The following is a 20,910-nucleotide window of genomic DNA, read 5'->3' as shown; positions in this document are numbered from 1 at the left end:
GGAATTTTAATACTGTTCTTCCTTAATCAGTAATCCAGTTGAACCTCTTATACTGTCTCAGTGTTTCCAGCAAATATGCATAAATATATAAGAAAAGCCCTGCTGGGACCAACCAGAAGACTGTGCAGCCCATTATTTGGTCTCAGAGAGTATCAGTAAGAAAAACCAGTGAGGGAGAGCACATGAGCATACCACTTCCTGCAGTCCCAGGTCACTGAAGTGCAGCCTTAGGGATATTGAGGGCACAAGTTTGCCTTGGCCTTTTAAGTGGCCATTGGTTGACGAGTTGCCTTTGAGTTTTTCCTACTCCTTTTTTTTTACCAGCTCTTTGTGTCTAGGACCTCACCTGGAAGCAGTCTGTACAGTACAGTCTCACTGGTAGATTATGTTCTTTGAGCCCTGTTAAACCCAGTTTCTTACTGGTGGCATTGGACAACACTTGCGTTTAGTGTTGTAGGATTTCATGCACGATAGTTTTGCCCTCAACTCATCCACCACCACCACCACCGTTTAAGAAATGTCTGTGAAAGCCTTCCTCTGCCTTCTCCAAACTAAAATGCACTAGCCTTGCTAGTCTCTGTGAAGCAGCTGGTTGCAGCATTTCTTAAGTTTAATTATGGGATTTCTATGTCTGAAGTATATCATAAGGTCTTAAGAAATAACTTTTTAAGTTTTGAAATGTATGTGCTTTAAGGAAGCGTTTGCAGGATCAGGACAGTAATGTGAAAGATGCAATAAATGTTTAGGTAAAGGAATAGTGCAGGGACTGAAATAATGATCAGTAAACTCAGTTCAGTAAGCTATCAGACCATGTGGGTTTAGGAGATGAGTGCTCATGCTACACAGCTACCACAAACCTTAATCATTAAGGGATAGGTTAGGTATGACCTTCCGTCCTGAACAGCCCAATATCTTTTTTCTTTGGATTAGGACATTCTCTAGGTAAAAGCTTGCTGCAGCTGCCTTAAGATGCCTGATAGTTTTTGAACAGTCAGAGGTTTAACTTGATTGTTGCTTAATGAAAAGTTAAGAGATCTCTAATTCTGTGTCTTTCTTCCTTTATCTTTTGTATAGCCCGGTTTCAAAAGAAGAACTTATTTCTATCCCTGAATACTCACCCATGAATGAACTCATGCCAGGTGTTTCTTTGGACCAAAATGGGACAAGTAATGCCAAGGCTCTTGAAGACCTCTTGGATTTCACAGGCCAGGCTACCTACTCCAAGATGTCCAGTGATACCCTTAGCCTAGATGACTGTAACAAAAACTTGATTGAGGGATTTAACAGCCCAGGACAAGAAAATACACTTAATTCTATCTGTTGACAGCCTCGCTTTTCAGCAGAACAGATACAGGTACAGTATTGTGATAAACATCTTATGATAAATTGCTGTGATTACTTCCCAGCTTCCAGCATTTGTTGTACATGGCAGTGTGGGGAGAGAAAGAAAGCTGTTCTCCTAGGTATTTAAATTCAACATAATCTTTGAGATTTGCAGCTGCCTGTAAATTGGCATCATATGCAAACTGACTGTATCATAGCAACCACAAGTATCTGGTAAATGGAAACATTTCCTTTAGGCATCCAGAATTTCTTCATTAATACAATACCTTCCCTGTATGTCTTTGGAGCTTATTTGCATGAAGAAAATAGTTAAAAGTGGGACCAGTCTAGGCCATGGTAGTTATTGCTGCTGCTTACTCTTTTCTCTGCTGCTGTAAAACTTGCAGTGTAGAATCACATAGCCTGAAAAGTCAGCATAGTAAAAACCCATAGCAGGCTTCAGTGACAGTTTCAAAGTACAAAGCCATGGTCAGGTTTTTTGGAAGAGTATATTATCTAAATAGCAAAACTGAGGTCATCTCACTTGTGTAGCTGACTTGATATTCTTCTCTCTTTTTGATTGACAGAGGTAACCATTTCTGGAGGATATATATCCCTGTGATGCTACTGGCAGTAAAATATGAGCTTGTCAATTGAAAAAGCTTCTGCAGTCCTTGAACACTGGATTTCAAATAATCAGAGCTGAATAGAACTTGTCTTCCCAGGGAATATGTTGAATAATTGTCTGCTTTTGGTAGAAACCAATGATCTAGAGCCTTGATTTTCAGGGAAGACAGCGTGCATTAGAATTTGAGCTTTAGCTGCTAATAAAGCACTTATTTCTTCTTTAATTTAAAATTCATCTCAACACTTCACTGTGATTTTTACCTGTGCGTTTTGTTTTTAAATAATTCCTTCCTAAGCTTGATCATACATCCATTTAGACATCTTTTTCTTGTAAATAATGATGGGGTTTGCCCACAGTGCATTGAAACAAAATAATATACTGTACTTTAGTTTTGTGCCTATCTTTTTTTGTCTTTAATAAGGAGTTATTGGCAGCTTTTATGAGGTGTGTAATTCGAAACTGTAGCTGAAGAGGCTTGAAAAACATATAGCTGCTGGAATCAAAAGAGCCTTCTTATTGACTGTGGAGTGGGGGAACTATCCCTTTTTGATTATGTTGACACTTTTAGTCACTAGTGGCACTTACCAGTTAATATTATTTAGTCTGGGAGCAACTATCAACTGTGTTTGAAATCATATTTGTGTAACACTTGTAAGCAAAGTAGGCAAAATGCCAAGTATATCCCCTTAATATATGTGTAGTATAGCTGTAGTAGATCCGAGTGAGTGATCAGGAGGGTGACACATTAACCTTTGAATATGCAGACACTTGATTGATAACAGTGGGCTTTCTATCACACAGAGAAGTATTTAGTCTTCCTGTAGGCTCAACAAAATGGGATTTGGTCAGCAGCAAAACAATATGTGAGTGTCAGAAACACAAAGGCCAAAATGCATGTCGGGAACACTGGGCGCCCTTAACGTTCTGTAAACATCTGTATGGAACAGTCCACATCAAGATGTACAAGGTCAGGACGTCATGTGCTGCACAGTGTTAACTTTATTTCTGTTGGTGAACCTTTATGCTAGATCAGGTGCTGCTTTGAGGACATTTTGTCCAGTCCCTTATAAGAATAAATTATAAATACAACTCTATTTGGACGCTAACACAAAAGATGTGAACACTTGGGGGGGGGGGGGGGTTTGGCTTTTTTTTTTCTTTTTTTTTTTCCATGTGTAAGAGTTCACAGCATAGATTGACCTCAGTTGTAGCACCATTCTTGTGCTCTTAAAAGTCAGCCGTGGGAAAGCAACCAGTGACATGATGTGCAATGCCTAAAAAAATCATACCTACAACAACCCAGCTCTATTTATGTTAGTGTACTTAAAAGAAATACTTTCTTTTGACTGTGCAGTAAGCTGTAGCATGGTACTGTGTCTTCCAAATTAGTCCTTCATCTATTTCCTAAGTAATAAACAAACAGAAACAGTTTGTTTCGCTGTAATACACTGTGTTTGACAAATGTCATATTATATTTTACTATGGTGTCATTGTATAACCTGTAGATTTCTGTATTTGCATGACCTGTATAGCATGTATAAAGGTGAAATACATTTTCATTTATGAATCTGACTTGTTTCTTAGCACTTTTTATTCCCACAACAATATGACTGATTTAAAATTACATGTGTGTTAATTTGTTCTGAGGTATTTTCTGAAGGAAGGTATACTGCTGAATGAAGGAGTGGTTGACAAAACCTCAGAATATTTCACCATTGTTCCCATTGCCATATATTAATTTGCTTTCTGAGGTGCTGCCAATACACTGGGGAAATGCAGGCTGGTGGCCAAAGAGCCTTAAGGTGAGGACTCCAAACTGTGGCATCCAGAGGGCTGGTGACAGTATAGGGCCAGTTTGCAGCCCCAGCCTCTGCTCTCTGGCAGAGAAAATACGCAAAAGAAGACTTGAGAGCTGTGGTAAGTAGACACTTCTGTTTAGTGTGCAAGAGCTGTTCTGTAAGAGTACCCATGACATAAATGCTGAACTCCAGACCAGCCTGGAGCTGCTAATAGTTCTCTAGTGAAATGCTGAGGAGATTTTTTAAAACATTTTTTTTAACCATGTCTTCAAGCTATGTGCACACACTGCTGCTTGGAAAGTGACCAGCCTGGAGCTGCTAGTAGTTCTCTAGTGAAATGCTGAGGAGATTTTTTAAAACATTTTTTTTAACCATCACTTCAGTCAAAATTGCAAATGAGACAATCTGATTTTATGATTAAGTATATTAATACTTTCCATGGTGACAATTAATTTCATTTGTATTGACTCCTGAAACGTTCAAAACATTCATGTTATTTGTCCACTCAATTATTTACTAAGATTGAAGGAAACAAGAGGAGTATTTGTGAAGAAATTGCATATTTACCTTTATATTCGCTTTCAAATGTAATTTTTCAAATTTGGCTGAATATCTGGAGTAGGTACTCTCAGCTGAGGGGTTAAATTGCTTCTTTTTTCTTTTACTGATGTAACTTCTTCATAGCAGCACCATCCCATTGTTTGTTGCTGTGAATCAAGACTGTGCAATGAGCTTTACTTTGAATTTGTCAGTGGTCTTGCAGCTGCAGCAAAGGATCACTATTGATTCACACAAGTCCTTGATAGAGCTTTTCTGCTGTTACTTTATATAACTATTAGTAAGTTTCTAATAGGTAAATAACACCTGTGGGGTAACTGGGCATCACAGTAGCTTTCTGATTAGGTTCAGCACTTTATATGGTGTTGCCCAGGGAAATGGCATCCAGAGCTTGCCTTGGACCGCAGTGGAGGCTCTGACCAGATCCCTTGTCTCCCCAGGGAGTTAATTTCAAAATAAAATTGCACCAGTGAGGGGTGGATCTGGACCCCCAGGCTGTATTTTCAGCTGGTGATGAACAGCTAGAAGCAGGGGGCATCATCATTTCTCCTTTAATTGTACAAATGAGATGTGTGCAGAAAGCTGCAGAAATAGCACAGATTCCTACTCTGGCTGGCAGGGTGGGGATCTTCCCCCTTTCATAAAAAGAGCAGCACCTTTCCCTGCTTCCCACCCCACCTCAGTCCCATCTTGACAGCAACTACAGCTCAGGTGTCCCTGCCACCACCCCACTCCTGTTCCAGGCATTGTCAGTGTGGCACTGCAGCTTTTCTACTGGCCAAGGTGACACAGTGGCTTTCAGCATTGATCATGCTGTTTGGAGAAGCCTGAGATCCCAGGATAACTGGGCTTCAGTGCAGCACAGCAACCTGGAAACCCTAGAGGAAGACATCCTTCTCATTAAGGTTTAAACTGTATTAAAATGTAGGTAGTTCAGTGTTCAAGAGCTGAAATCTAGACTCTGAGGTTTGTATCTTGTTTTCTCTAAGCCTGGCCTGTGTCCTGCACAAGAGGGAGACTGTGCTGTAAGCGGCACAAACGAATCAGTGGTAATATACTGCTCCTTTTCCAGATTTGTGACCTGTGGGACTTCTGCCTTACTTCTCTCTTCTCCCTCCCCTGTAAGCGGCACGAATCAGTGGCAATATACTGCTCCTTTTCCAGATTTGTGACCTGTGGGACTTCTGCCTTACTTCTCTCTTCTCCCTCCCTGTTCAGGAGCAAGATGGGAACTGAAAAAGTCTCTTCATTGGCTTTCGTTTCACATAATGTTGTTCAGGCTGTTGGTTGCCTCCAAAACCAGCGTGGAGAGTGGTGGTTCACCTATGCTGCCACTGTTCATGGGTGCACAAAGCGACATAAAGGGGCAGTGTCAGGTATCTGACATTGGGGATGGATGTTGATTTTCAATATCAATATTAAATTCTGAAAAGTGTATTATTACTGCTGAGCCACAATGCTAAACTCTGGAAAATATATTGTATGTTATGACTGAATGCAATTTTCTCTGGATTTTCTTTTTAATCTTCAGGAAAGCAGGATTTAAATTCAATCTCTCCAGAATACATACACTTAAAAATAACAGAAAACTTTAAATATTCAGATATATTTTTGTTATTGCTGTTAGTGCAATAATGCCAGTCCAGAACACAGTGAGCCAGAATGTTCATTTCTCCCCCAGTTTTTTATCCCATCAATCATTTATCATATCCTTACGATGTCCTACAGCTGAAGAGTAGGTGATGCTGTTCACTCCAATTTAACATGTCTGTTAAAGCATGTGAAGTGGAAAAGTCCTAAAACTGCAGGCAGAAACTCTTAGAGAAATTATATTTAAGCTTTTAAAAACGATTACCTAAAGTATAAGAAAATGGTTTCTTGATCACCAGAATTTTAGATAATTGTTTTCTTCCCAGCAGACTTGTTTGCTCTGCAGCTTGTATATGTTTTATAGCATTTTGATTATTCAAGACTGAGCTTAGTAATGTTTTTAATCTAGTAGGTTTGATGATAACCTGAGGCCTGCAATTTTCAGGATCAAAATAGAGGCTCTGGAAGATAGCATGTCATGTTCACTTGGGAGCTTTACAAAAATAGATGTGTATCCTTGCTATAATCAAGCCTTAATGATTTCCAGAGAAAAACTAACTATGATACAGGAGAGATCCAAGGAATAGAAGGAGCAATAAGCAATGAACTGTGTGTTCCAGGATCAGGAAGTTCTTTCTCTAAGTTTTTTAAATAGTTACATTAATAGCTTAAACCAGCAGCTTTGCTTATCACTTTAGATCTTGCTGTGCCCACAAGAATAACTTGAAGTCCACTGCAATTGTAGGTTATTGACATTGTACAATAATGGACCCAAGGGACATAAAATTGCATAACTGAAGAAAAAAAATAATGTATGGAAGAGATATTCAGAATCTGGGAAATTACTCTGTCTGTATCTTTTTTTTTTTTTTTTTTTTCCCCTAGGAATAAAAGCTTCTCTCACCAAATTCAGTGAGAGCACAGTAAGCAGGATCAGGGCAATACCTGTAACCCCGTGTAAACATGCACACACATCCCTTTTCAGAGTAACCTCTCTTGAAATACAGATGGCAGTATTGTCTGGAATATCATTTTTAGCACCTTAAATATGCTAAGCTGTGGGGGTTTATACCACCAAATTCTGTGGAGTAACTTCTAATTTTCCTGGTGTGAAATCTCAATCAGGAATAATTTTCACTTTTTTTTTTCTCTCCTTAGACCTCTTACCAGTTTAAATACAGAAATTCAAACGAATACAAATTCTGGCCATTGCCTGCTGAAATGGGTTTGTTCTCTCAGTTCTTGGACAAAGACTGCCCACACCACAGCTGGCAGAGGAACAGAAGTCCAAGGAGTCTTTCAAAGACTGATTGTGTGCAGTAGTGTGTCCGGGCCAGCACTGAAACCCTGCTGGCATGAGCAACAGGTACAGTCCTGGTCAGACATGGCTAAAACTTCCCCAGCTGAAGACTTGGTCAGTAGTTCTTCCCTTCTGGCAAGCAACGTTTGTATTTCTAACCTACAGTTTTACAAGGTTAATTTATGCCAATGTTCTTGGGCCAGTGCTGGGCTTTAGGGCAGGTGTCCTGTAGCAAAGGAAACTGCTGGTGGATTTAGCAAATAAATAAGCTGATGAATGGGTGAAGGTCACAGTCATTGAAAAATGCTAAGACACTTGGCACATATTTATTACCACATAATTACTATTAAAATTCCTAAGACAAATCAGTATCAGTCATGCCCACAATGTTGTCTCAAGCTGGACATTTTGAAATATTCTGTCTCCTCAGTCAGATTTTCATCCTGCCGTTTTACTGCAATTTCTTCTTCTGTCATCTTTCCAAGACCTGGCTCTTGCACAAGGAAAGAATTGCAGCCTTTTTGCACCTCTGCCTTCCTCCTCCAATTCATCTGCTTTGGCCTCTTGGATGATAAGCTCAAAGCCTTTGTTTTTAAAATCCTCTTACTGCATTTATGTCACACATTGGTGTTAGTTCATACACTGAGACTGTTTTCACTGGTATTTTGCCAACACCCTACCAAGTTCACACGGGCTGTATGCCCAGCAGCAATGGCACATTTTCATGTGTTGTTACAGGAAAGCCACGATAACCTTATAAATAAAACACTGGCTTTGTTACGTCATGAGAGCCCAGGCTTGCTGGAGGCTCTTTCTGAAGAGTAATTTGGTGATGCTATCGGAGCCAAGTCATGCAGTTAGTCATCCTCTCACTTCAGGTTTTAATTAAACAATTACTTTCCAGCTTTCCTTAAATTTCGAGGCTAAAAATGTAGGATGTATTTCCTCGATGAAGGAGGAAGTCCTTATCTATTGCTTTGAGCCTAGACTGGAAAAGTGTCCACAGAAAACTGATAAAGTAAGTTCTTATGACTGAATTTGGGTGTTATTGCTTCATTCTGGAACACATTCTTGTCTTCTCTGCATAAGGTACTACAGATTTGAAGTTTCTGCATAAGGTATTACAGATTTGACATTCCTTTGACAAATAACCTCAGGAGTAGACTTAAACCCCAGTGTCTAATTTTTTATAAATGAAGAGAGAGAGCTGATGCTCCTGTGCTGGGGATTTAGAGGTTTAGCTAATTTTGTTCTACTGAATGATAGAAATATTTTTTTATTACTACCACTAGAAGAAGCAAACGACCAACATGCCTGCAAAGAATTAGGCAGTTCTATAACAGGAGACACACTCTGTGGTTCAGTGAAAGCATTTTGATAAAAAAAGTCCTGACTGCACTAAGGGGTAGGAATGGATGAGAGGCAGAAGAAGAAAACATGAATGTGAAACTCCTTCAAAAGCAGAGATCCAAGTTAATGAAGCCATGCAAACCGAATCAGGAGGCATGACAAGATAGTGAGGTGCAAAAGAAAACGTTTCCCTTTAGGTATTAAGAGAGGTTACTTGGTAAAACCATGATGTAACCTTGGACAGCAGATCTTGATGGTGGATCAAAATCATCTTGTGGGTGTTCATTCCACCAGACCCTCTCTCACTGTTCCAAGATGCTTCTTCCCTTTTAACTGTCACCATCTACAGGCTCTGTCTGTAGACACCAAATTGAATTGTGTATGACAACCAAGCCAAACCCTTCCACAACAAGATTTTAATGTCGCTTATCTGGTGCACCTCAGTGGAGAGCAGGTGTTCAGCAGCAGCTGCTGTGGTGGTCAGCCCAGGAATTGCAGGAAAGTCCAGGTGATGCTCCCCAGCACAGCCTAGGGAGCACTTTCCTTGTTCTCTGCCTGCTTCTGTGCCTGACCTTGCCAGCAATCAAGGAGATTTTTTTTTTTTAATTAGCATAATATGGTTCAGCAAAGGTCAGTGTGAAGAGTAACAGTTTATGTGGAAAATTAAATACCTCCTTGAAAGAACAGATCTGTCTGCTGTCAAGGGCTAGTTCCTGCTTTTGAATTTTAGGTAACTTCCATTCATCATTTCCAAGTATTTAGCATGCAAACCACAGTTGTGCTCTTTCCAAAGGGAATGTTTACTAAATTAAGCATTAAAGGAATATGAAAGTGATTCTCTATTCTAATGATACTTAATTAGAAATAAAACATGGAAATAGATTAAAATAATTAGTCTTAATAAGCAGTAATTGCCAAGTCTTGTGCAATAGAATAGCCTTCCCAATTTAGAGGTGGAGAATAATGATGCTGTGAAGCTACTAATAGACACTGATTTAAATATTAATTTAACTTGTAAAGTATGTGTAAGTTGTTTTTTACTTAGACTACATGGTCCTAACCACAGAGATCCTTGTGTACTTACTATCCATCAGGATAGTATCCATCCTGCTATCTGTAAATATGAGTTGGATCAAGACCATCTGAGGCAACATCAATAAATAGGTTGATAATGAAATCTGGTTATATATATACATAAAATATATATATATATATACATTATATATATATATTTATATTTTATGTCATGTAGAAGATTATCCTATGCACACAGAGGCTGTGTGTCTGTACCGAGAGCTCAGTTTTAGTTTCACATCTGCTTAGTTTTAAGTCTCAGTGCAGAGGTAGTCCCCTACATGCAGAGGTCTGGCAAACCATTACACCAGCTGAAGCAGTGAATAAACCCAAATCTTTTTTACTGTTAGTTCAACTTTCTGAATCTTGATAATGAAAGGGTGGCTGCCTATATAGTGATTATCCCACATATTGCTATATATGGCAAACTGGGGCTGCACCTTATCTGGTGGAGCCACCCAGGCTGGACCAGGTTTTTTGGCAAAGTGCAGATCAGTGGCATCTCTCTGCTTCAGTCTCACTTTCTCCATCTAAAGCTCACGAAGCCCGTTCTCATCCTGAACTTCTATTAACAAAAATTCCAGCATGGCAAAGAGGAAGCAAGTGGTTTTTGGTGCAGCTTGTCACTGTAATTCTGTGCCCTATGGCTCAGTAAATCTTCTGCAGTCCATTTTAATTGAGGAAATGCTACAGCTAAATTTAAAAATAATCTTAAAATTTTATATGAGAATTTCAAAGTCTTTTGAATGCAGGAAATTCTTTTATACAGAAATCACATGGGATTCCTTGTGTTTGAGTCCACAGAGAACCGAGCAGGATCCTGCAGACAAAGACAGCAAATGGATTGATAGCTGTGACAAGGGATCCCTCAGTCCCACCTACCTCCCGGGCTTGAGAAGGCAGAAAATTGAAGATAAAGCACTGCTAAAGATCAGTGCTATAAAAGAAGGACAGGAAGACGTCAGCAGCCAGAAGTCCAAAGGACAGCCAAAGCTGCAGCTCACACTGGTTGTCAGAATAAGGAAACTGAGACCATCCCTTTGAGGGGAGCCAAGAGCAAGCAACCCTTCCTCTCCACTCCATATTCAGTGAATATAACTTCAACCTGTTTAGGTCATGGCGTGATGACAGAGTAAATGCAACACTATGGCTCTCAGCTGGATCAAAAATGTCAATACTGCGTAACACAGAGTGATGAGTCTTGTTCTTTTTTTGGCTTAAATTAGATTGTTTAAAAAAAAATGTTGACAAGGTTAACTTGGTAAGCTTTACACCAGATCAGATATCGCCTGCCTTTGCAGTTGTAATGATACTGTATCAGGTATCACCCATCTTCCTTTAGCTCCTGTAAAAATACAAAACCAACATCAAAACCATGCTTGGTCTAAAACAAAATTGTGTGCCTGCATCTGTGCTGAATCAAATTTATATTAATGAGTTGATCTGGCAATACACCAAAGTAGTATTCAAGATCCTTGACCAAAAGCCTCAGACACCAATCCAATCTAGATAGCATCAGTGTCTCGGTTTTGTGTGATCTAGAAATTTATTTCTGAGTGGTTTTCAGCCAGAAGAAGATACTTTGTTTTGAAAGGGTTACAGTATGTTCACTGTGTCGTTCTGTTGTTTATAGCTCCTGAAGGAAAAACTGACACCAAACCTGTTGGGCCTGCTGGCTATCAGGACTGGCAATCGAGGGAATTAATGCATCCCAGCAGCCTAAAGAGCCTTCACACCACTGGGACTGATCCGATCGCAGGCAAGGAGAGTGCTGCTATCCTCTAGTGCATGTTCTGATGGGAACTCCAGGAATTTGCAAAAAGTCTTGGAGAGCACTGCCTGACCCCTTGCCTGGTGCCTCGACCCTCGCAGCAGCAGCAGCAGCCTGGGACAAGGGAGCCATGGCTGCTTTACCTGCGGGCTGGGAGCAGCACCACAGTGGGTGCAGCTGCAGGGGCGGACCTGTCTGGCCTCGGGGAGGCTTCGGGCCAGATTTTCCTGCCTGACCCACTACAGTGCAGCCAAGACCAGTGATGCCTGCCCAGGAAACCCAGGTCCTTGGGGCCTGCCCCACTCTGGCCATTGTTGGGCCTGCACAGGAGCTGCCAGCTGCTCCTTGGGCCCAAGGGGCAGTGAGCAGGGTCCCAGAACCACAGAATATTCTGAGCTGGAAGGGACCCAGAAGAATAGAGTCTAACTCAGCCCTGCACAGGACAGCCCCAACAACCACACCATGTGCCTGGGCTTCCTCAACTCTGTCCACATGCTTCTTGAACTCTGTCAGACTTGGTGCTGTGACCAAGGCTCCCTGTTCCAGTGCCCAACCACCCTCTGGGTAAAGAACCTTTTCCTGATATCCAATCTAAACCTCTCCTAACACAACACCGGGCCATTCCCTCAGGTCCTGCCACACTGGTCACCACAGAGAGAAGATCAATGCCTGCCCCTCCAACTTCCCCTCATGAACAAGTTGTAGACCACAAAGAGGTTTCCTCCAGGCTGAACAAGCCAAGTGACCACAGCCACTTCCTAGTTTGTCCTCTAGACCCTTTGACATCTTTGTAGGCCTCCTTCAGACACTCTCTAATGGCTTTATATCTTTCTAATACTGTGGCGCCCAAAAATGCCCCCGGCGCTCGAGATGAGGCTGCCTATGTTCAGAGCAGAACAGGACAGATCCTCCCTCTCCCAGCTGGCGATGCTGTCCCTGACGTGCCCCAGGACACGGCTGACCCTCTGGCTGCCCGTGTCACGCAAGGGCTCTGCTTCCCACACGGCATTCCAGGCGAGGGGCTGCTCAGAAATCAACACCCGGAAAGGGCCAGTGCGCCCCGTCCCCCGCGCTACCGCGGGCCGAACCCAACCGCCCAGCGCCCGCCCCGAGCAGCACAGCGGGGCTCCGGGCAAGGGGCCCCGGTGTGAGAGGGGCGGTCAGTGGGCGGTGCGGGAGCCGCCCCCGCCCGGCCCCGCCGCCCCTCCTGACCTGCAAGAGCTCCTGTGCGTTGGCCACCTGGGCCGGTGGCGGCACCACGGCCGCGGCGGGGCCTGGTAAGGCCCGGCGAGGGGCCGGGGGCGGTGCCGCGGGCAGGGGGAGCCGCGGTCATTGTCCCCGTCAGCGCCGCCTGCGCGCCGGGAAGGAGCGGCCCGGGGCACTCGGGGCTCCGTTGCCCTCCGCCGCGCCCACCGAGGGCCGGCGGTCGGCCCGGCCCAGCTCGGCCGGGGGGAGGTGAGCGGTGGTTGCCGCCCTCGCTCCCCGCTCTGGCCCGTGCGCTGCTGGCCGGTGGCAGCGGAGCTGCGGGGATGGGAGCTCGGCGGGGACTGTGCTGCACCGCCCTGGGTCTGCTGGTGGCGGGGTAGCCCGGAACGGCGGCACCCGGAGCCGCCTCGCCCCGCGTGTGTGCCTGTATGAACAGAGCGTGTGTGCCGGGGAGCGGTGCGCGGGGGCCGGCAGGAGGCTTGGGAGGGCCAGGGACAAAGCACAGGGCAGGGGCACACACCCAGATCGCCGCGGGGCTGCCGGCCATGCCCCCGAGTCGTGACTGTTCCAGAACAGCCGTGTTGCTGTGAGCCCTCCGGGCCAGCAGCACCGCAGAGCTGAGGTCGCTGCTCACTGTTACTGTAAGGACACCTTAGAGGTGAGCAATGCATAAATACCAACAGTCCCTGTTTCCAGTAATTTATATGTTGTCACACGCAGAACCACACCAGTTGAAGTCTTTACAGAAACTTAGAATGGTACAGATTTTGTGTAGCAGTCATAGCTCAGTTCCAGTATGTCTTTGGTTTAGTTTAATGTATTTTCTAGATTGAGTCAAGCCAAAGCAAGATGAATTGATGCTGATTTGAGCAAATCTGAGCGTTTTTGAGACTTCTTTAAGTAATTTAGTTGATTATGCACAATTTTTTCGCACACATCTGAGTGGATGGTAATGTCTCGTAAGGAGTTGGTGATAGCAGTCTCCTCACTTGGCTCAACTCCACCTAGGACAGCAACACCTAATTTCTACTGCCATTCTTAAATGCCTCAAGTCCGCATAAATATAGTTCAGATTCCTGAGTTATAAGGGTTTAAAACAAAGGCTGCTCAAATTGCTGGGAGATTTTAATTATCTGCTTACTTTGTGTGTTTGTGGACCTCAAGGAAAAGTGAATCTTCTGTGAAAGTCTTGCTGGGTGTGGATGGCTGGAGGAAGAACAGGGAAGAGGATGCCAGGAAGGGAGGGGAAGAAATATGCAAAAGGCATGGAGGGATCTTTGGTGAAGGATCATGTTGTGGCAGCCTGACACAGGGCTGGGCAGAGGACACAGATGACTCTTTCCCTTTGAGGACTTTTTTGATTTTTTTTCCTTTGGTTTTAATATTGGTGTTGATGAGGTGAACTGAAATTAATTAACTTCCTTTAGTGACACACCCTGTTATCCTGATAAACCGCTGTCTATCTTGAGTGTCCATGTACTCCTCCACATCTGCCTTCAGCAAAAGAACTGGTATTTCTGCCACTGCTTTTGTAAGAGTCATCAAACCAACTCTCCATGTGCCTGTGCTGGGACAAGATGGGCTTGATTTTGGTGCAGTCTTGGCTTGTGGGTGTTCACCTCTCAGGAGGTAACATAGGCTGTGTTGGTGTTGCAGGCAAGCTGGTGAGGGATGTGGCTGCCCACAGTTAGGTTTGCTTTTCCTCTCGGGTGGCAGCAGGTGCTTGCTGTCTGCAGGGAAGGAAGGAAGCATGTCTGAGTCTTCCAACAAAGATGCATTTCTGTGGTGTGACTGGGGAGGGCAGCCTGGACTTCCCAGCCTCCTGGCAATGCTGCTCTGCAGCACCACTGATTCTGCATAAAGAAGGGTCTTATTTTGGTTTTCTGGTAGTGTGTGATGCCAAGGTGAAAAAGCAGAGGTTTACTTCATGGTTTGTATGTTTTGGAGAGCTTTCAGTAGGGCAAGAAGTTGTTATGATCTGTCTCTAGGGCTGACACAAGCAGATTTAACATGCTTCTGGTGTCCCCTTAGAAACTGGTTAGCAGGTGTGGCTGGGTATGGTGCTGTAAGGTTTGAAGTTCTGTACTGAACAGGTGTTAAAGGCTTCTAATTCAACACATTATAGAAATGGCTCACTAATATATCTATCGGTTGGGTTTTCTTTGTGTAAAAAAAGTAGCTTGAGAGTGACATACCTTATTTATTATGTGATAGGGATTTATCCTGCTCAGTCTTTCCAAGTTGGCATTCTGATCTGCTCTTTTGCAAAAGTGAGGCATTGCCTGCTAATTAGTGTAATTAAATGGGTCGATTTTAAATGAGCACTCACTGAAAAGTTACATGCTCTGGAGACCTACTCAGGTATTTTTATTCATTTGCTCAAATATGCAGGCACGGGGGAATATTTTCTGTGTGTTTCAAGCAATTACTTAGAATTTGTTGGTGGTCCACTAAGAAATTCTGTATGCTTGAGCTAGGCCTGTACTTTCTGTAGTAAATCTTCATCCTGCTGTGAATGTAAGGGGGAACAATAATTTTTTTATCTCTGTCTATTTGTGTAGCAAGCAGAGGAGAGCAATCCCCACATGCTGCCCCTGCCTGGCACAGTCACCTCACTGGCTTGAGGCCCTGGTTGTCTGTTAACAGTCCTTGGCCTTGGGATAGCTGTGTAAAGCCTGCCTTCCCCAGTTTGTGCTGAAGAACAAGGATAAAGCTGAGCAGGAGGACAACTTCTAAAGCCACAGTGGATGTGGTTTGGTAGGTTGAAGGGGTGCTTCTGCTGCTGTGGAGGCCCAGTCTCTCATAGAGAAACTGGAGCATCACAGCTGCTCACCTTGAGGGGTGACACATTCAGCAGGAGTGTGGTGCTGCCTCCTGCCATTGCTGCCCTTCATTCCCAGCTGCTGTGCCACAGCTGCCTGGGGAGGTGCTGTGGACCACATCTATAAATTTCTTAAATGTAGCATGGCATGAAAACTGGAGGGGGGATATAAAGGATTATCTTCCTGGTGATGTTGGTGGTGAGGATTTAGGCTGTGAGACTGCAGTTGCCTCAGACCTGCCACAAAATATTGTGGAGATTCAAAACATATCTGTGGAGAGGTGGAAGGTGCTCCAAGAGTGATAAAAGCCCAGGAGAAGCGGTCTGTAATCATAGAGAGCTGTTGTTGAATATTGGAGACCTATGAGAGAACTGAGGATGGAAATTTGGCTCTCAGTCATTTGCATTGATCTGTTACCTGCTGTGTTTTCTAAAAGAGGGAATGGTTTAGAAATCCCTCAGCCAAGTTTCATTTGACTCAGTTGGGTGTGTGCCCTTGACTTAAACTTGACTTAACTTTTCTAGCTCATAGCTTTCAAAGCTGTTACACGTCCTTCCCTGAGGTGGTGTGCCTTGAGATGGGAGTCACCTCCATGTGCTGGCAGAGCTAACAGTGGATGGTACTGAAGCCTGTCTAGGAAGCATTGACTACGGGAATCCTGTTGCAGGTTCAGAAACATTGAGACTGGTTTGCTGGGAGATGTTTATCTGCTTTTATACTTTTTCCTGAGGATTTGGTGTTGGAGGTGATAAGATTTGCCTCAAAGATGAATGGGCAAGAACATGCCAGGCTTGTGTTCTGCTTGGATAGTGGGTGGAGTGGGCCCTGCATGGGACAGCCTTTGAATCAGCTCTTATAACCTACACAGTGAAGTTGCCAGTGCTATGCTTTTCATTTAACAATGATGTAAATGACTTTCTGTATTGCAGACCTAAAAAAAAAAACAACAAAAAAACCCAACTTGAAGTCTGGATTGCGGCTGAGCTTTTAATTTTATTGTATTTCTGTCAAATACATAGTTGTCCTGGTATTGAGAGTCTCAGTTCCTAGTTCTCCTTTCTTGACAGACTGCTGCAATACAGACTTCGTTGTGTCTCTTGCAGCTTCCAATTGATCCACACCTAGAAGGCAGTCAGTGAAAAGCTTGGAACTGTTTCTTATCTTTTTTGGGTGAAGTGAGAGAGAGAATAGTGATGTGGGTAGTTTTTACAGCAAGTGTCAGTCTTCTTGTCAGCCATGAGACCCAGCCTATGAGACCTGCTTGTCCCTCTCTCCTCTGAAAAGTTTGTGGTGGTGGTCAGGCAATCCCTCCAAAAGGGGTGGGGGATGACATCTCCTTCACTGCAGATGAAAGGCGTTGAGGAGCAGCTCCCTGGTGATGACTATTAGTACTGGTTTGCCCTTTGTGTGTCCTGAATAGAGTTTCTTCCATTATCTGTTCCATGTGATGATGGAAGGCACCAAAAAGTCATGTAAAGCACACATTTATAGTCTGCTCCAGGAGAGTTAACTGCTTCTACTCAGTCTGTGCTCTTACCTGCAGGGTTTTGGCTGTTTGGGGCTTGCTAATTTTGGGCTCTTTGCATTAGAAAGAGCTCCAGTTCTCTTCTGTGCAGCTAGATTATTGCAGTCATTTGTAATTTCATGTTTCATGCTGGAGTAAGTCAGGAGATAGAAGATTGTTCTGTTGAGGAGAGCAAGTTGTAAAAAATCTACAGCCTTTCTGGAAGAACATATGTTCAAGTTGGCACATCCCATACAATTTCTGGTCATTTTTGATGTACTTGTCTCAAGATACTCCTTTCAGGTTTGTGAAAGAATTTTGTACTTGTCAAAACACTAATATCCCAAGGGTGGAATTAAAGGAGAACTCATAGCAGGCTTGAGGCCATTTCTCCCAAGAGGGAAGTTTTCTGGGTCCAGTTCCAAAAGTCAAGGGAAAGAAAATAAAAGTTTGGAGTCCCATTAATATTTAAAAACTATCTAAGCACAGTTACTGATAAGTCTTCCAATGAGTCACTTATTGTAGCGTAACAAACACAAGCAGCACTCTGAACCTAATAATGCTGCTTAGTTAAAAAAATAGTTCTTCATTGTCGAGTTATGCATGGGTCTTGGGTCTTTAAAGGGACAGGGGCGGTTGTTGATTGTTGTAAAGTTGTTTATTGCATGAATGCATCAGCCTCAAAGGCGAAGAGTTCAGAGTATTAAAAGTCTGTGCTAAAAGCTTTCTGGCATAGAGTCCCCATGTTCTGAGCAGAAGCAGTAGCAGCTAGCAGAAGCTACTACCACACCTTTTTTGTACCCCAATACAGGGGGATTTTATTCATAAATCAGTCAACTAAAAACACGATTCTAAAACATTCTTCCTACACCTATCTGAGCTTAATTCCAGTGTAAAAGTAGTGTCAGCTCTTACACAAAATCTGCACACGTAGTTCTATCTGTTCTGTCTAGAAATGTAAGCAGTGTTCTGCTGTGTTTTAGTTTTGTCTGGAGCTAAGTTAATCTTTGAAAGGTATCACTACTGAACTTTAAACTAGGTTTTAGGGCTTTTTACTAGCTAACACAGTCTCTTAAGGCACTTAAGGTATATTTCTACTTACTTAAAACTAAAACTTGCACTCCTACTTCATGTCAGTGTAGTTTAATATATTTGTTTCTCTAAAAGTTCCAACTCAATCCCTGCATTCCTTTATCTCTCTGAAGGACTCCTCAGAGAGGCTTCTATTTCATGCATTCCAATACTTCGTGTTTTCATAGTGACAGTGTCTCCCAAAGTACAGCATAGCAGCTTGGAGAAATTCAGAGTAAGCAGTGTTCTGCTGTGTTTTAGTTTTGTCTGGAGCTAAGTTAATCTTTGAAAGGTATCACTACTGAACTTTAAACTAGGTTTTAGGGCTTTTTACTAGCTAACACAGTCTCTTAAGGCACTTAAGGTATATTTCTACTTACTTAAAACTAAAACTTGCACTCCTACTTCATGTCAGTGTAGTTTAATATATTTGTTTCTCTAAAAGTTCCAACTCAATCCCTGCATTCCTTTATCTCTCTGAAGGACTCCTCAGAGAGGCTTCTATTTCATGCATTCCAATACTTCGTGTTTTCATAGTGACAGTGTCTCCCAAAGTACAGCATAGCAGCTTGGAGAAATTCAGAGCCCAGAGCAGCCAGGTCCTGGCACGGGCCGCTCCATCATGACCTGTCTTTTCAGAAGCACCTGGATGCCTTACTTGGAAACTGTAGGGCCTTCACTTGATTCAAGTAATTCTGCTACAGACAGGCTCGCTACCTGATACCATCCTACAAAAATCTTGCTTTTGGTATGGAACCATATTGCTGGTCTAGCTGAGGTGACTTAAACCTGGATTTAGCAATGTTTACAAATTCTGTATAGATTAATTTGCAATTCTGGTGTTACACTGGGAGTCTTGTTGGGGGAGTGTCTGCTGCCTTCATATGAGGAAATCCTACTGCGTGGGTCATTTTTAGGAGGTGTGTTAGATGAGCACTTCTTTCCACTAAACAAAAGGAATGTCATCATTGGAAATTACAGCAGTCCTCCTTATCCTAAGGCAAGATCCAGGATGTGCTGTCACAGTCTTTCTCACGCTTTTAGGGATGATTGTTTAGTCAGTCTCAGAAAGAATAAGGAATTGGTCGTTATGTATGCTCAGTTTGTAGCTTTATCAGTCTGGCAAATCAAGTTCTGTACAGATAGTTGGGTGGAGTTTAATGGTACGTTTGTCTTTTTGGTGTTTACATACCCATTTGAAAATTAGGAATAAAGTTCAGGACTGAAGGGAAGGTAGGAAGAAAGAATTTGATTGGCATGTAAAAACACTGTCACTTCTAAAAGTTTACCAGAAGAGATGGTGATAGTGAATCTTTGAAGCTTGTTGGACAAGTACCACATTTTGAAATGTGTTACTCAGGGACTGTGCTGGTGTTTTTTTTTTTGTTGTTGTTTTTGAAATACTGTTTTGTAAGATGTGTTTTTATGACTGAAATAAAGAAAACTATTTTGATCACAATATTACTTTTCTTTGAAAAATAATGAATAGTGGCATTGTAGCATCATATTTAACTTTGGCTAATATGACCTTCAAGTAAGCAGAGGGCCTGAGGTTAATTCATGCTATGCAGTCCTCAGATATATGTCTTTAGGTCATAAGAGGCAGTGATAACTTCATATTTGAGAGTTCAGAGAACAAATGTCCTTGGGGTACTTGGAGGTTGAATTCTTTTTGCTTCGCTGTCCCTTGCAACAATTACAACTTCGTGCTTTGTTACATGAAAATATTGATTGTGGAGCTAAAAAATAAGTCATAGACGTTTTTCTTCAGAGCTAAGCTATTGCTACATCCTGCAAATAAATGTCTGGTTAGCTTACAGTGCAACTTAATGAGCAGTTTCTAGTTTAGGAGGTGACTTGGCTGATGCCTGCCTGTGGGGTAGGCAGCAGAGAGAGGTATGCTGTATATTCTTCTCTTAAGATACTACTGTTTCAGCCATGAGGTAATCGTACCAAAAAGTCAAGTATAGCAAGGAGTGATACTTTGTTTGAGCAGCCAGTGTGACTGAGGGGTGTGAGGCACTGGGTCAGGCATGTGGGTGCACACTACTTCAGGTAGTGCCTTAAAAGTGTTTTTCTCCCTTTTCAATTTCAGTTCATTAGGCAAAAAATTTAGTTAAAGGAATTATTTGAGCATTGGGAGTGTCAAAAACGCCATACTTTGCTAGCTCAGACTAGTTTTCTGTCTCCCTGAGTGTTGAACAAATAGTTACAGAGAATACCATAGCATATATAGATTGGCATTGACCTGGGTGTATTCTTTCAGTTTCAAGTGGTTGGTTGTTCATTAACTTTTGAGCTGTTGATAGATCTGTTTTTGCGTCTATATTTCTGACCTTTAAAGCATTTGGTAACTAAATCTGTAGGCATGGTAATGTGGTCCAACTTCAGTTTTTAACCAGTTGCCCAATAATTTCATTCTGCTTTAATCCTTTGTGTTTGCTAAATAATGAACAATCATTTAATTCCTATTCACCAATACTTTACTGGTGAGTTTGTATATACTTTCATCACTTTTTTTCTGAAGTTCCTAGGGCTTTTTTTCATTCTTTCATCACTTTTAGGAGAAGAGTTGCTGGGAGCTACCTTCAAGAGTCAGGAGATTTGTCATAGTGCATCCATTGTATATTTGGTGTGTGTCTAATTAGTAGGTTATTAACAGGTGAAGCAGAACAATGAAAAAAAAATCTTTTGTACCTGGTTTGATTTGGATGGAGTATGTGGTGACCTAGCAGTTAAGATTTGATGGAGTAGTTAAAGCTTACAAGAAGTCTGCAATCATGTAAGAATTTTGGTGTATATGACAAATTTGAACTTCAGTATATATGAAGCTCAGGATATAACTTGATGTAAAAACATTTTCCTGTATAAACTTTATTTTTAAAGCTGTCTATTTGTCCCCTCTATCATCTAC

The 20,910-nt window shown here is 42.5% G+C and overlaps 1 protein-coding gene across 1 annotated transcript in view; it reads left to right on the top strand.

The window, feature by feature from the left end:
* MAP7D2 (MAP7 domain containing 2) overlaps positions 1-2,104 on the top strand; it is a 36,084-nt gene extending 33,980 nt beyond the window's left edge. Inside the window, exons 17-18 of the mRNA XM_041472382.1 lie at positions 1,075-1,354; positions 1,911-2,104. Coding sequence (XP_041328316.1) covers positions 1,075-1,324 — 250 coding nt within the window. The 3' untranslated portion in view covers positions 1,325-1,354; positions 1,911-2,104. The remainder of the gene's footprint in view (positions 1-1,074; positions 1,355-1,910) is intronic.
* The last annotated feature ends 18,806 nt before the right edge of the window (positions 2,105-20,910 follow it).

The sequence above is a fragment of the Pyrgilauda ruficollis genome, unplaced genomic scaffold (assembly GCF_017590135.1).
Source record: "Pyrgilauda ruficollis isolate IOZ18807 unplaced genomic scaffold, ASM1759013v1 scaffold29, whole genome shotgun sequence".
Taxonomy (NCBI): Eukaryota; Metazoa; Chordata; class Aves; order Passeriformes; family Passeridae; genus Pyrgilauda; species Pyrgilauda ruficollis.
The sequence above is the reverse complement of the archived record's forward strand: the minus strand, read 5'-3'. Positions and strand labels throughout refer to the sequence as shown.